The sequence below is a fragment of the Benincasa hispida genome, chromosome 7 (genome assembly GCF_027475165.1).
Source record: "Benincasa hispida cultivar pf3 chromosome 7, pf3_genome.v1.1, whole genome shotgun sequence".
NCBI classification, from domain to species: Eukaryota; Viridiplantae; Streptophyta; class Magnoliopsida; order Cucurbitales; family Cucurbitaceae; genus Benincasa; species Benincasa hispida.
The window spans coordinates 45,078,364-45,093,304 of NC_143484.1; the positions used below are offsets into that span (position 1 = coordinate 45,078,364).

Here is a 14,941-nt window from a genome sequence, read left to right on the forward strand (position 1 = left end):
AATAGGCTTCGCATCCTTTACTTAACAATTTCCTAGCCTTCACTGTTGATATTAAACTTCCTGGAAATATTCTTTTACTTCCCACCACGGCTATTTCTTTTTCATCTGGTTTCCTAAACACTATTTCTCTCTTAAAACAATTCATAGTGGCATAGTGTTTACTTAGGAAATCCATACCTCGGATAACATCAAACTCTAGTAATTCTAATGGAATCAAGTCAACCTAAAAACTCTGATTTCCAAGAATTACTTCACAATTCCTGTAATACTCATGTACAACTAGAGTATCTCCTACAGGCGTAGAGATAAACAAATTCTCATTCATATTCTCAGGCATTCTATCTATATGTAATGTACACATGCTAGATATGAATGAGTGCGTAGCATCAGGATCAAAGAATGCATAAGCGGATTGATTATATAAAGTTATCATACCAGTTACGACATCCGGAGCCTCTTCCGCTTCTTGGTGTGTCATAGTGTATACTCTACCCTGTTGTTGCTGCTATTGGAGTCGTCCAGCTACCCCTTTCTGCTTAGCTATACCGGATTCTTCACCTCTAGTTCCGGTCGCTCTAGGTTGGTTTACAGTCTGTGTAACTCTTCTTTGCTCACTCTGTGCTTCATGACCTAACTGAGGAAAATCTCTCTTGAAATGCCCAGCTTGTCCGCACGGGAAGCACACATTCCTATTACCATAACATATTCCTATATGAGGCCTACCACAGTTTACACAAAGTGGTTTCCTCCTTGTACTAGCTACTGACTCACTAGCACGACTTGATACTGATCTACCACTCAGTCCAGCTGCAGGTCTTGACCTTTTTCGACCTGAACTTTGCTGGCTCATGCCTCCAAAACTCCTTATACCCTACTGTCCAGAGAACAAGGGTCTAAATCTCTTACTTCTCGTTTTTCCATGCATTCTAAATTGTCCTTCACTTGGCTGGAGTACATCTTCTCTCGCTACACTCTGCTCTACTTGGATAGCGGTCTCAACTAATTGAGTGAAATTCACCCAATTGGATGTAGAGGTAACGGGTGTATGTATCTTTCTTCTTAGGCCATTTTCAAATCTTCTACACCTCTCTTTCTCGTCCGCGATGATCGGAAGGGCATACTGAGATAACTTAGTAAATCTTTGTTCATACTCATCAACCGTCATCACTCCCTGAGTTAGCCTAAGGAATTCCTCCCTCTTTGCTTCTTTAAAAGAACTAGGGTAGTATTTATCCTCAAATACTTGTCTGAACTCAGACCAAGTCATAGTTTCCGAACTATTCCTTTTAGCCTCTATCACTTTCCACCACTTCTCAGCCCCTTTCTGCAGCAAGAATGCCGCTAACTCGACCTTATGGTCCTCAGGGCACCTCATAACCTTAAAAGATTTCTCAATCAAATCCAACCAGATCTCAGCATCTACTGGATCTGTGACTCCATCGAACATCGTGGCTTCTAAAGTTTTTAGCCTCTCGATGCTGAATTTCTTTTCTGGATCGTTCTAAATCGATCCTACACTCACCGCTAATCTTTGAGTGATTCTATCGAATACTCGATCCTCCATCTGGGGCTCTACATCTACCCTTGGTGTACTCGACTAGTTTGCAGAAGTTGTTTCCTGCTTTACTGAGTCTCTAACTCTTTTCCCCTTTGAATCTGGGTCCAATCTAACTTCAGGACCTCCGCTGGTAGGGTCAACATTCCTCTCCTCAGTCTGCTTGCTCAGCTTGCCACTTCTCCTCAGTATCTTTGCCTAATTATTAGGTACACATGTTAGGGACTTATCTATGGGACTTAATCTAATGCATGAACTCTCTCTTTCACCCAATACCTTATGTTTTAATACTAAACTAGTTCAAACCTTTCCCAAGTTTACGTATACCTTTGCTCTGATACCAAGCTGTCACACCCCACCCCAGACCACCCTCTTAGCCTAGAGAAGGGCATGACAGCAGCAGTTATCAACCCTTTGGCTGACACTTACTGCCTAATAATTCTTGCGGAATAAATCTGATACCAAAATATAACTTATATACAGCAGAATGTCTTTAGACCAAAAATTTATTAATTTAGAAACATAACATATTGAGAGTCATTACAATACTACATTTACAAATTCCAACACCCAAAAACTCGTCCCTATATGAACAATAGTAACATGTGTACAATATTAACAGAAACCACCTAAACAGATGGGTTACAAATCTCTTTGTCCTTTAGTGGAAGAGCAGATGCATAGCTATCTTTAAAGGATTTGACCGTTACCTGTTGGGGGGAGGGGGGGAAGGAAAACATTTGAAAACGGGGTGAGCTTGCGCCCAGTGAGTGACTTAAGAAAGATAATTTCTCATTCAAAATCTCAATAAAGAGTTTAACTGAAATATAAGCTTCTACAGTAATTGTACTGTAGTATAAACATTTTCCAAGCATGAAAAATATAAAGCTATTTTAATCATAAAACAGTAAAACTATTTCTCAGTTGAGGATAACCCTACTCTGGGTAAAAATAATCCTAACACCAACTACTAGTCAAGAGAGAACCCTTTTGCTCAATCTCTGACTCTACCTACGTGTACGTGGCCATACTATGTACCGTCATACCTTAGGTACTTCTGTTCAGATACCTTCTCAAACATCCTTCAGTATCTGGTTGGTTTGGTACCTTCTCAAGTATCCTTCAGTACCAATAGATACCTTCTCAAAGTCCTTCGGTATCTAGTTGGGCGGATACCTTCTCAAATGTCCTTCGGTATCGTGTTTTAAGTAAAACTAGTCATAAATGACTTTCTCTCTTTAAAGATGTAAAGTATAACACATATAAAAACATGGCTTTAAAGGTACTAACGCATGCTGAGTATATTTAACACATATAAATCGCGTTTCAACAATTTCTTACACATGCATGTGTTTAAAACATAACGCATGGTTTGCTTGGAAATTACTTTGTAAAACTAGCTAGCATGAGAATAATCTACTTTAAAACATGATTTCTATAACACGTTGTAATCAAACATTTTAAGCAAATGTTTTAGTCAAAACGTTTTAGTCACTCACCTTGATTGCTTAGGAGCTTTTCACTCTAGTAGCTCCCTTTTCTACCTCGGGCTCCCTTTTCACCCTTAGAAACCAGATTCAAATTTCAGCTCAAATTACTCATAGTTCAAAATCTTATTTTGAATACTTCCTTCTACAAACATATTCTACAATGTCTCAGAAAGCTTACCCTAAAATTTTAGCTCAGAACCTCTTGTAGTTTGGCCGAAATCACAGAATCTTCAAGACTAGACCAAGCTTATCCGACAGCCTGACCCTTCTGTTTTCTTCTTAGTTTCCATCCTGATCCCTTCAAGATTTTCCTTCGGCAGCCTGCCCTAAAAACTAGACTCTCAGAGATTTCAGGTGGCTTTGGAATCACTCCAAACGCACGTGTAAATTGGGAGAACTCCTCGTCCCAAGTTGATGCTGCTTTCCAGACTTCACTTTCCAATGCGTCCTATTTGAAATACTATGACCAACGCATGGATTTTGGCTCCAACCAAGGTTTGCTCAACTTTCCCACTCTTTTTACGGTATTTTTGAATTTTGATCTAAAACGAAGTCTCTTGGCTCTATTTATAGGCGTTCAAACCTTCCTCAGAGTTGACACCACCTACTTGGCTGCATGGCCAAGTGTTTCTCCCATACACTACCAACACATCATTTTGATCAGCGTAACCTAAGTGTCTTCCTCCTGTGTAGCCAACGCATGAGCTTCCAATCTGATGCCACCATCTCAAATTCTTAAGGCTTAAGGCTTTCCTCTCAAGAAGACATATGGTTTGATGACGTTTCCTAGGTGATCTCATCCTTTGTGTGCGTCCAACTCTTGGATGTTCAACGCATAATCCATACTCAATGCATAGCCATCTGCAACGCATAGGGTGACCGTCCATCCTCGACGCATGGTTCACTAGGCAGCATCGCATGGTTTGATTGGCATGGGTACATGGTGCTAGCCACCGACGCATGGGCGTGCTGCACAGGCTACTGCTTCGACACATGGGCGTGCTGCTTTGACGCATGAGCGTGCAGCGTATGCTGGCCATCGCTCGCTCGTTTGGCCGCATAGGCTGCGTGCTTGGCTGCATGGCAGGGCACCTCGACGCATGGGCATGGCTGCTCGGCAGGGCACTCAACGCATGGGCATGGTCGCTCGACGCATGGGTAGGGGCATACGAGGCTGCTCGATGTATGGCTGGGGCACTTGGCTGGCTGCTCGATGCATTGGGCAAGGGTGCTGGCTAAGGCTGCTCGACGCATGGGCTGCCTTCCAACGCATGCCTTGCCTACCCTTGTGCCTTCCAATGCATCACTTTCATCTTCCTTCCTTCAGTCGCATGCCCTCACCAATAATCCTTCCAACGCATCAACACCACCATTTCAATGCTTCAACACACCAATTTCTATACTTAGCCAAATTTCCAAATTTTTCCCCAAAAGTTAAACTTCCAAATTTCCTCTTTTCTTTAAATCTCTACTCTTTTCTCTACCATTACACACTAATTTCCACATCAACCTACTCACCACACTAGTCTTAGTAGGGAACATACTTAAGTAGAGAAATTAGGATTTGGGGTTCACACCTGGTACACCTCAGCAAAATGGTGTATCAGAGAGGAGAATTCGAACCTTGTTGGACATGGTTTGATCTATGATGAATTACGCTTCCTTACCTGACTTGTTTTGGGGTTATGCAGTGGAGACTGCAACTTATATGCTGAACTACATTCCTTCTAAGAGTGTTGCCAAAACACCTCTGGAGTTATGGAACGGTCGTAAAGCTAGTTTACGTCATTTCAGAATCTGGGGCTGCCCAACACATGTGCTTGAGGCCAACCCTAAGAAACTGGAACCACGTTCAAGGTTATGCCTATTGTAGGCTACCCCAAGGGAATGAGAGGTGGTTATTTCTATGATCTTAAAGAAAACAAAGTATTTGTATCGACAAATGCTACTTTTCTTGAGGAGGACTACATAAGGGAACACAGACTAAGAAGTAAAACCGTGTTGAATGAACTTTCCAAAGAAACTATCGAGTCTTCAACAAGAGTTGTTGAACAGCCTAATACCTCAACAAGTGTTGTTGAAATAGGTTCATCTAGTAGATCAAATCCACCTCAAGTGTTGAGGGAACCTCGACGTAGTGGGAAAACCCACCTATTCGCTATATGGGTTTAACTGAAATCATAGCTATGGTAGTTGATGGCGAGATTGATGATTCATTGTCTTATAAGAAGGCAATGGAGGATGTTGACAGAGATGAATGGATCAAAGCCATAGATCTCAAAATGGAGTTTGTGTACTTCAATTCAGTTTAGGATCTTGTAGATCAACATGATGGAGTTAAACCTATAGGTTGTAAATGGATCTACAAGAGGAAACGGGGTGCTGATGGGAAGATGCAAACCTTCAAGACTAGACTGGTGGCAAAGGATTATACCCAGGTTGAGGGAATCGACTATGAAGAGACTTTCTCGCTTGTTGCCATGCTGAAGTCTATTCAGATCCTTCTATCCATTGCCTCATATTATGACAATGAGATATGGCAAATGGATGTCAATACTGCTTTTCTGAATGACAATCTTAAAGAGACCATTTATATGGTACAATCCGAGGGATTCATAGTCTAAGGTCAAAAACATTTGCAAGCTTAATAGGTCCATTTATGGACTGAAACAGGCATCTCGATCTTGGAACATAAGGTTTGATACTGCGATCAAATCTTATGGCTTTAATCAGAACGTTGATGAGCCTTGTGTATACAAGAAGATCATCAACAGTTCAATAGTTTTCTTAGTGTTGTATGTAGATGATATTCTACTCATTGGGAATGATGTAGCTTACTGACTACAGTTAAGAACTGGCTAGCGACCCAATTCCAAATGAAAGATTTGAGAGAGGCTCAATCTGTTCTGGGTATTCAGATCTTTCGAGATCGAAAGAACAAAAAACTAGCACTGTCTCAGGATTGTATATTGAAAATATTTTGATCAAGTATTCGATGCAAAACTCCAAGAGGGGTTTATTGTCTTTCAGGCACGGAGTTACATTGTCTAAGGAACAGTGTCCTAGGACACCTCAAGAGGTTGAGGATATGAGACAGGTCCCCTATGTATCTGTCGTGGGGACCTGTCTCGTAGTTATATGTTATTTGAATCAATGGTTGATTAGTTTTATATGCAATAATCCATTAAACAAAGATCCAAGATCATATGATGTAACTTAAACATGTATGTGGAGACATACAGGTGGATCATGTTTAAGTGATGATTTAAATGGTTTGTAGTATATGGATAAAGTTGGATGTCTTATCCTGGTAATACTACTGATACAACTCGCTTTGTAGTTGTTACAGTTGTCATAAAGTGCTACAAATGATCTGATCCTGATCATTCATGTGGAGACATGTGAGTGGGGGTATTCTATACGAAGAGTTTGTATAAGACCGAACCACGAAATACATAGTCTCTCTTTATAATGTCGTCACTAGAAGAGACTTACATTTCACTAGGATGACCATAGGTGACTTAACCCAAATCCTAAGTGAGTTGTGAACTCCTGCCTATGAGGGTGATCTTTTGATTTATATGGGTGAGAGTAGCTAGATTTACCTACTCAATAAGCCTACCATTTTGGGGATTCATCTGATTGGGGAGCTGGGAACATAGCTACATAAGAAGGAATTCACTCATTCCCTATTGTTAGGGTAGGAATTCACTCATTCCCTATTGTTAGAGTAAGTAGATAAATTGCTCCTTTAAGCATTGATTCCGGGGCTTGAACAATGAGGCGTCTCACCCTCTCCTGACCAGAGAGGAGTTTATTATAGTTAGACTATGATTAATTGTTCATCAGAGGGATCAGTGGTGCTGAATTAGATGTAACTACAGTGGTAAATGGTAATTTGACCCAGCTGCACTTATGAGCAATTTGTGAAGGGTCAATGCACTGTTGATTGGTTATATCCAATGGACACAAAAATATATCTATAATGCGAAGAGTACAGCCGTCGGTCTTTAGCGGAGGGATCGAAAACTAATGAAGGTTGATTAATTTATTTAAAGAGTTTAATTAATTAATCAAATATCATTAGAGCTTCAATCTATAGTTCCACAAAATCCCCTTATTAGCTCAACAAGGACTAATAAAAATCAAATTATTTTTTGTTTTATTTGAATTGTTAAAATTAATTAAAGAGAATTAATTTTATAAGATACAATTAGATAATGAATGTTGATATATTATAAAGTATAGACTGATATATTATATAGTTTTTTTTAGAGAAATAGAATATGATTCAAATATTAATTATGTGAATATGATTCATATAGAAATTATACGTTAAGTTTAATGTGAATATGATTCATATTAATTTATATATAGTTTTATGAGAAAAATAAATATTTGAATATGATTCAAATATTAATTATGTGAATATGATTCTTATAGAAACTATACGTTAAAACTGATGTGAATGTGATTCATATTAAATTTGTATAGTTTCATGATAGAGATAATTAATTGAATGTGATTCAAAGATTATTTACATTAATGTAATTCATGTAAATACTATAGGTTAAAATTAATATGAATATGATTCATATTAATATCATAGACTATTTGAGCGAATAACAAACTATAGCTTATATTATATGTGATATAATATATAGTTTATATATATATATATATTTAGAAATGGTTAATATATATTAAATTCAAATTTTGAATTTTCACTTAAATTTAACAACTCCCTTTTGGAGTTATTCTCTAAAAAAAATATTTTGGTTAAAAAATAAGAGAAGTTGTTCCCATTTTTCTCTCTTTCTTTACGTGAAGAATGAAGAGAGAGGATCTTCTTCATCTTTATCCATCTCCATCTCTCTATATGTTATTTTTCTCTCAAGCTCTTCTCCTTTCCCTTTCCACCAAATTTGATCATTAGAAGCCCACAACTCTCCAATGATTCTCGTCCCTAAGAATAACGAGGAAGACCTCGTGGTGATGTCCTCTCCTTACGTTGTGTTTATGGTTGTGGGTTCGAGACATCGAGAGAAGCAACCCATGTTCATGCTTGGGAGAGGAAGCATGCTTTAGATTATTATGTTTATCCTTGTGTTTCCGTTGTTTTGAATTACTCTGTAATTATATGTTCTGTAAAACATAACTAAGAGACAATGACATCCAATTGCTTCTATTGCAGGGAATTCCAATCCCTTCAGATCCTGCAAAATATATTTTCTTATTGAAAATTATGAGTGATTATTCTCACGATTTTGTTTCATTTTCTGGATGTTGTAGAATATGTTTTGGGGTTGTTTCCTCTTTTTCGTTGTGCATATTTAAGAGAATATTACACTCTTTTTAGGATTGGCTGCTTTGGAGAATAATCGTGTCATTGTATTTTGTGTTGGTAGTAAACTACAAATGTGTCAATCTTAGTGATTGTGAAGAAAGAAGCATTGTACATCTTGAGGGTTTCTCTAGATCGTCTTGAAGCTTTATTCATTACTTGAGAAGAGATTCTCAAATTTCGGGGGAGCCTAAATTCATCAAGTGGAGTAGTCTTCACTTGAAGGTGGAAAGATAAAGTTCTTGATGAGAGGGAGTCTCACACTTAGTGGAGCCTAAAGTTCATTGAGAAGGAGTTTGACAGTTCACATTTAGGAGACCCTAAGTGATTATTCACTGATATTCTCACACTTATGGGAACCATAAGTTTCATTGAGAGAAAGTTCTACATTTAGGGAGAACCTAAGTGATCACACACTAAGTTAGTTTATTCGTGTGTCATTGTAATTGTCGTCCATTTACAGATAAATACAACGTTATAATCGCATGATTTTATAATAGTGAAAATATATTTACATGGGCTCACTGTCATCGGACGTAGGTGGTATTGTAACAAATTGGGTCACCAAACTCCGTGTTCTGTTCTTGCGTTATTTTTCTATGTTTATCTTTGATGTTCTTGAAATTATTGCTATAACATCGTGTATAACAAGCTTCATTATGTGTTAGATAATCTTTACTTCGTTTTCCTTTTATTTTAACAAATCTACAATTTTTACCTTCTAATATACTTCCGTCCATAAGATTCTTAAGAGAAAATATTCTTGATATATTTTTAATAAACTATAAAACATGTATTATGTATGAAAATGATTTTTTTTTTTTTTTTTAAGTTTATGTATGAAAATGATGGGTTGGTAGAGAACAACAACATAAAATTTAGATTTTTATTAAACTTTATGAGCTTTGGTAGATTCATTCAATAGTTCATTTTATGGACTACTCATTGTCCATTTTATACACTGATTGACTCCATACTCATATATATATATATATATATATATATATATATATATATATATATATATAGGTGAATTTAGAAAAAAAGAAAAAAAAAGAAAAAAAGAAACAATTGTTTCACTCTGAAGTAGGTTCAGATTCATGAAATTGAAAATTTGCATTTAATTTGATGCATCATGTACAAACTACTTTCACTCTAAATATATATGTAAGCACCATGTCAATACAAATTAAAAAGGAAAAAAAAACTTCGAAAATCATTTAATTCTATTTTCTAAAAACTTCAAGATTAAAATTTCACTTTAAAGGATCGAACAAATTCAATTTATTCAATCTTACTAAAGCGAGGACAATTCAATTGAGATAAAATATGTATCACCTTTCATGTTGAATTAAAAAATATATAAATTTCATTTTTCACACTATCAATAGTTTCATCAACGATTTGATATATTGTTAAGTTTATGGATGAAACAAATAAATTTGATAATTAAACTAGAATGATTTTGAAAGTTTACAAACTAAAAACCGAAATTAAAATTTTCTGTTTTGTTCGGTCTAAAAAATTTAAAATACCATTATGGTCTCTACACTTGAATTTATATTTATTTTAGTTTAAGGTACTTTTTCTTTATTAATAGTTTAGGTACTTTTATTTGGTAAGATTTAGTAATTGTACTAAAAACTAATTTTATGCCATTGTAAGCTGTAACTAGGAATAAAATATAGTTTAGAGAAAAAGGGAAATATATATATATTAATCATTTCATATTATATATTGAAATTCCATCCTTTATTTGTTCACCCACAAATAAGTTAAACATTAACTCAATTAATAATTAACATACACTCCTTTCACGTTGGAGAATTAAAAAAAAATATTTGTAAAGATGACCCAAATTTCAAACAAAATATTCTTCGAAGAGTGAGATAATGACGCAACGCAAGCAAAATATTATACATTTAATCAAAATTTTAAAATACTTTAATTTTTTATTTTTGGAAGATTTTCAAAAATATAAAAATAAGAAAAATTATTTACTAACATAGTAACCTTTTGCTATTTCTATAAATAATTTCACGTTTTTAAGCTTTGGACAATAAAAAGATGGAATTTTAGACTTTAAAATTAATAATATAAATTTATTATTAATATAGGTTAATTGAGCTATAATCAAACTACATTTGATTACTACGTATTATCCTTTGTGTTTACATTGATTGGTGTTGAAATTCCATTGTTTTTTCCTCATGTTCGTCCGTACAGAAGAAACCAAAATGAATATTCTCAAGAATCGTTGTTCGTTACTCACAATGATCGAAGCTCACCGTCAACGAAGAAATGCATAAATTCACCGGCAGAGAATTTGTAGAACCCATAACCGTTCTTCTTCTCCTCCGCCATGGACGATCTTCCGCCGCCGTTGGTTCTCGAAATCCTGAATCGATTGGCCGATTCCGCTGATTTGGCTCGGTGCCGAGTGGCTTCCAAATCTCTCAATGTTCTCTCCCGCGAGGTCAGGTCAGTGAACCTCTTTTGTTCACTGGATCGCTATCTCAAGTCTAGGGCTACGGAGACGAAGTTGCTAGTAACGCCTTTCAAGGTCATATTGAAGACTCTGATGAATGATTTTTTGGCTCTTGATTCTGTGTCGATCGGTGTGGAGAAGTCACTCGGACGGATTTCGTATGAGCACGATGATGTTGAGGATTGGTCTGATGATTTGTTCTTGACGGATGTTGGCTACGCTAAGGAATGGCTGCCGGCCATTGGGAGAAATTTGACGTCCTTGTCGATCGTTGATTTTTGGGTTCAATCTTGCTGGAGGCAATCGAAGATTTTGGCGCTAATTACTTTGTGCTGTGAGTTCGGCTATCGAATTGCTCAAATTTTTGTCAATTTCATCATATAACTGTTTATGTTCATACGAGACTCTAGATAAAAGTAAAACCCACGTCTGAAAGACTGAAATTATTTGACTTATTTTCTGTTCCTGAATTGTTTTAAACATTTAAATCGGTGTGCTAACTGGTTGATTCTGATCAATAAGAGTATGCGACGATGAAACAGGAAAATATAAGGGATGGCTGTGAGGACGCAGAGGGGAATCTCCCAGTCTGCATATCTTCCACACCAAGGAATTATGGGATATTGGGGATGGATATTGACTTTTTGAGTTTTTTGGATAAGAAACAATTTTATTGATTGAATGATTGAATGAAATATAGAAGGAGATACAATGGAGCCCATTTTATAGGGTACACAAAAGATGTCCCCAATTTGCTAAAAAAAAATTCAAAGATGAATTTGTGACTACTGTCAATTTTTACATAAAAAAAGCATTGAATTTATGAGAACTATTGAGGGTGCTCGGATGAACAAAAGATATAGCTTAAGTTAATTTTTGTAGTGATTTTACTATCATGTCAATCAACTTTGGAAGTGTGGTAGACCGTGACTTGTTACCGCATGGAACTTATCACATAGAACACTAATCGTTAAAGAAGGATTCTCATTTCCCATTAATGAAAATGGAACTTGTCATTTAGATTTCTATCCATGTAGATGTAAGATACATTAAGTTGCCTGATACCAAGAACCATTTGTTTCGATCCTTTTGAAGTGATTTTGGTTATAATCTTGGCTGTATTTTTCATTCAAAATATTTCCATGACCTCAAAAATTTTTTCATTGCCCATTATTGACCTTCACTTGTTTCAACTTGTAGGCCGTAATCTTCTGGAGCTTGAATTAAAGAATGCTTGGTTGTCGGTGGATGGACTGCATAGAATGAAGTCCCTCAAATGTCTGACCCTTGAATTTATAAGATTAGATGATGAAGATCTGAGTGAGGTTAACTGTAACTTCCCGCATCTTGAAGTTCTTAATTTGATGGGGGTTGGAGGCCTAAACGAACCAAAAATTCATCTGTTGCACCTGAAAACTTGTAAATGGAAAGTGTCGAATGCTCCTGTTTCTCTGAGCATATATGCACCAAGCCTTTCGAAACTTGAACTAAAGTGTGTCAAACCAAAATCTCTAATCATTGAAACTCCCATGTTATCTGATTTCCATTTTTGTCTAGAAGATGCAAGTGGGTTACAAGTTAATGGATTTCCTTGCTTGAGAAAGCTTCATCTTCATTCTCCGTGTCTTGACAGTCTCATCACAACATTTTCATCTGCCAGAACTATAAAGGAACTCACACTCGATACAATGCAGCGTGCTGAATCTATTGAATCTGTTAAGTTTTGCCTTGATACAGTGTTTGAAATATTTCCAAATCTTAGCTTTCTTAAATTGGGCCCTGGAGTTTTGTCAGAAGCAGAGACTTGTTATCAAGCTGAAGGTTTAGAGGGACGGATGGGGATGAGAGATTTGAAAAAGATTCATTCTAGCCTCAAAACCTACAAGATTGAGGTAAAACTTCCGTTTATCATTTCCATTTTGGAAAAATGTACCGACCCCTTCGATATGGCATTGCTTGTCTATCACAATGCTGATTCTGACATTACTGGTGGAATCATTCCAAAACGTGCAACTAATCATCCAAGACCAAGATGGAGATGGGAACTGTGGAAGGAAGGATCAATGGAAGCATGGGCCAAGGGCAACTAAACTGGCAACTGCAATTGACAATTATCATAGTCGTTTACAAACTTTTGCTCCTGAAGGTGCCAAGCTTCATAAGAAGAAAAGCCAAGTTAGGTTAAGCGAAGGCTTCCCTCTTTTGAATTTGGCAGACTTATGAGGTCTGTAAGATTACCAAAGAGTTCAGTAGATCAATGGAATGACCCAAAAGCAATCCTGCTTATGATGCCGAGTCTGTAAATTTTCTTTTTGTTCTTTTATGTGCAGATCTTTGCTTGAAGTCTCCTGTCGATATTTGGTTCGAGAAAAACTGTTTGCTGCTGCTGAGAAATTATACATTGTTGAGAGATCCGAAAAAAGGGCCACTTCTTTTGCACCTTCATGTAATACTCTACAAGGTAGCCTCAATAATTTGCATGGATCAGTGTGTATATATTTCCAGCCAAATAATAACATTTGTTCCCTACACAAGATTAGATATCTGATACCTCTTATTTAGGTATAGAATGATTAATTTGTATCATAAACAATGTCATCCATGAATCTGAATGAAATGCTCAATGAGTGTATGGGGTTTACATACTTAAAAGTAATTCTGATAGAGACAGTAAAGTCTATATTCTATCTAGCAGCCATGGTTCTATACTAGTGAACATGCAGGTCACTGTGAATCTGAAGATAGCAGATAGAGAAAAGCTGGGGTAATCGGACGGTAACACCGCTCATGATCTCAAATTACCATGCCAGAGTTTCAAGCTGCTGCGAGCACCACCGTTTCCAACATACCAACCCGAAAAAGGTTTTGGGCAAGTTTTTGTATTGCAAGTGCATGGACGAAATTCAAGTACTACAGTAGTAATGTATAGAAAAGTTTTCATACCTTTTTTCATTGTTTTAACATAAGAGTAGCATTTAAGAATTATAAAGGATCCTTAAAATTAAATCAATATATTATTTAACGACCTCTTTAAATATTGATAGAAGTATATATTACAGCAGTACTATATATTTTCTCAGTGCACAGGTCTATTTTGACTCTCAGGGTGTAGTGGTAGAGGGAAGGGATGGAGTATTCAGGTGTAGTGGCAATGTTCATGTTAAATTGCCATCCAGGTTCATTAAGTTGCTGGGAAGAGACCAGCCCAACCCAGCCCTCTATCAACCCAACCAGACAAAGGTTTGTTTTTTTCAGAGAAAAATTTAATTTTTAGTGTATATATATATATTTTAACATTATTACTCTAAGAAAAAAGGTATTACAAATTATAATTCAATACGGAGTAGAGATTCGAACATAAGATCCATAAGGTATGAGAATGGGACTTCATCCAGTCTCACTATGTTCAGAAATATGAAAATGAATCTCGCATGTGTTTTTTTTTTAAGGAAACAGACACCATTTATTGAATGATGAAATGGGATACAAAAAAGTTTCTATCGAGATATTTTGAGTTCCATTTTATTTTAATTTTTGTACTTTCAAATGTTTAAATTTAGTCTATGATGTTAGTTTATTTTTTATGTTTTTCAAAAAAAGAAGTCTGAAAAATAATTCACATCGTATCTTTTCTTGGATCAAAATTATTAATATTACTCAAATGACTAAATTTAAAATTTATTAAAAGTATAAAAACTAAATTTAGATGGATGAAAATAGGGACCAAAATGATATTTTAGGTCCTATTTGGTACATTTTGTTTTTGAAAATTAAGTCTATGGGCATTATTCCACCTCCAAATTTCCATCTTTGTTATTTACTTTTCACGAATTGTTTAAAAAATCAAGTCAAATATTGAGAACTAAAAAAAAGTAGTTTTCAAAAAATTGTTTTTGTTTTTGAAATTTAACTAAGAATTCAACTATTATACCTAAGAAAGATACAAATCATTGTAAGACATGTGGATAAAATAGACTTAGTTTTTAGACACAAAAATAAAAAATAAAATAATTATCGAACGGGATCTTAACTTTTTTCTTTAATGATTTCATGATTGAGCAAAT

General features: G+C 35.9%; 1 protein-coding gene across 1 annotated transcript; it reads left to right on the forward strand.

Annotated features, from left to right (window-relative positions):
• The first annotated feature begins 10,479 nt into the window (after nt 1–10,479).
• On the forward strand, nt 10,480–13,529 carry LOC120082025 (F-box/RNI-like superfamily protein). The gene is made up of 2 exons (XM_039037236.2): nt 10,480–11,211; nt 12,078–13,529. Exons 1-2 carry the CDS (start codon nt 10,752–10,754, stop codon nt 12,965–12,967), a joined length of 1,350 nt encoding a protein of 449 aa, XP_038893164.1. The 5' UTR covers nt 10,480–10,751; the 3' UTR covers nt 12,968–13,529.
• The last annotated feature ends 1,412 nt before the right edge of the window (nt 13,530–14,941 follow it).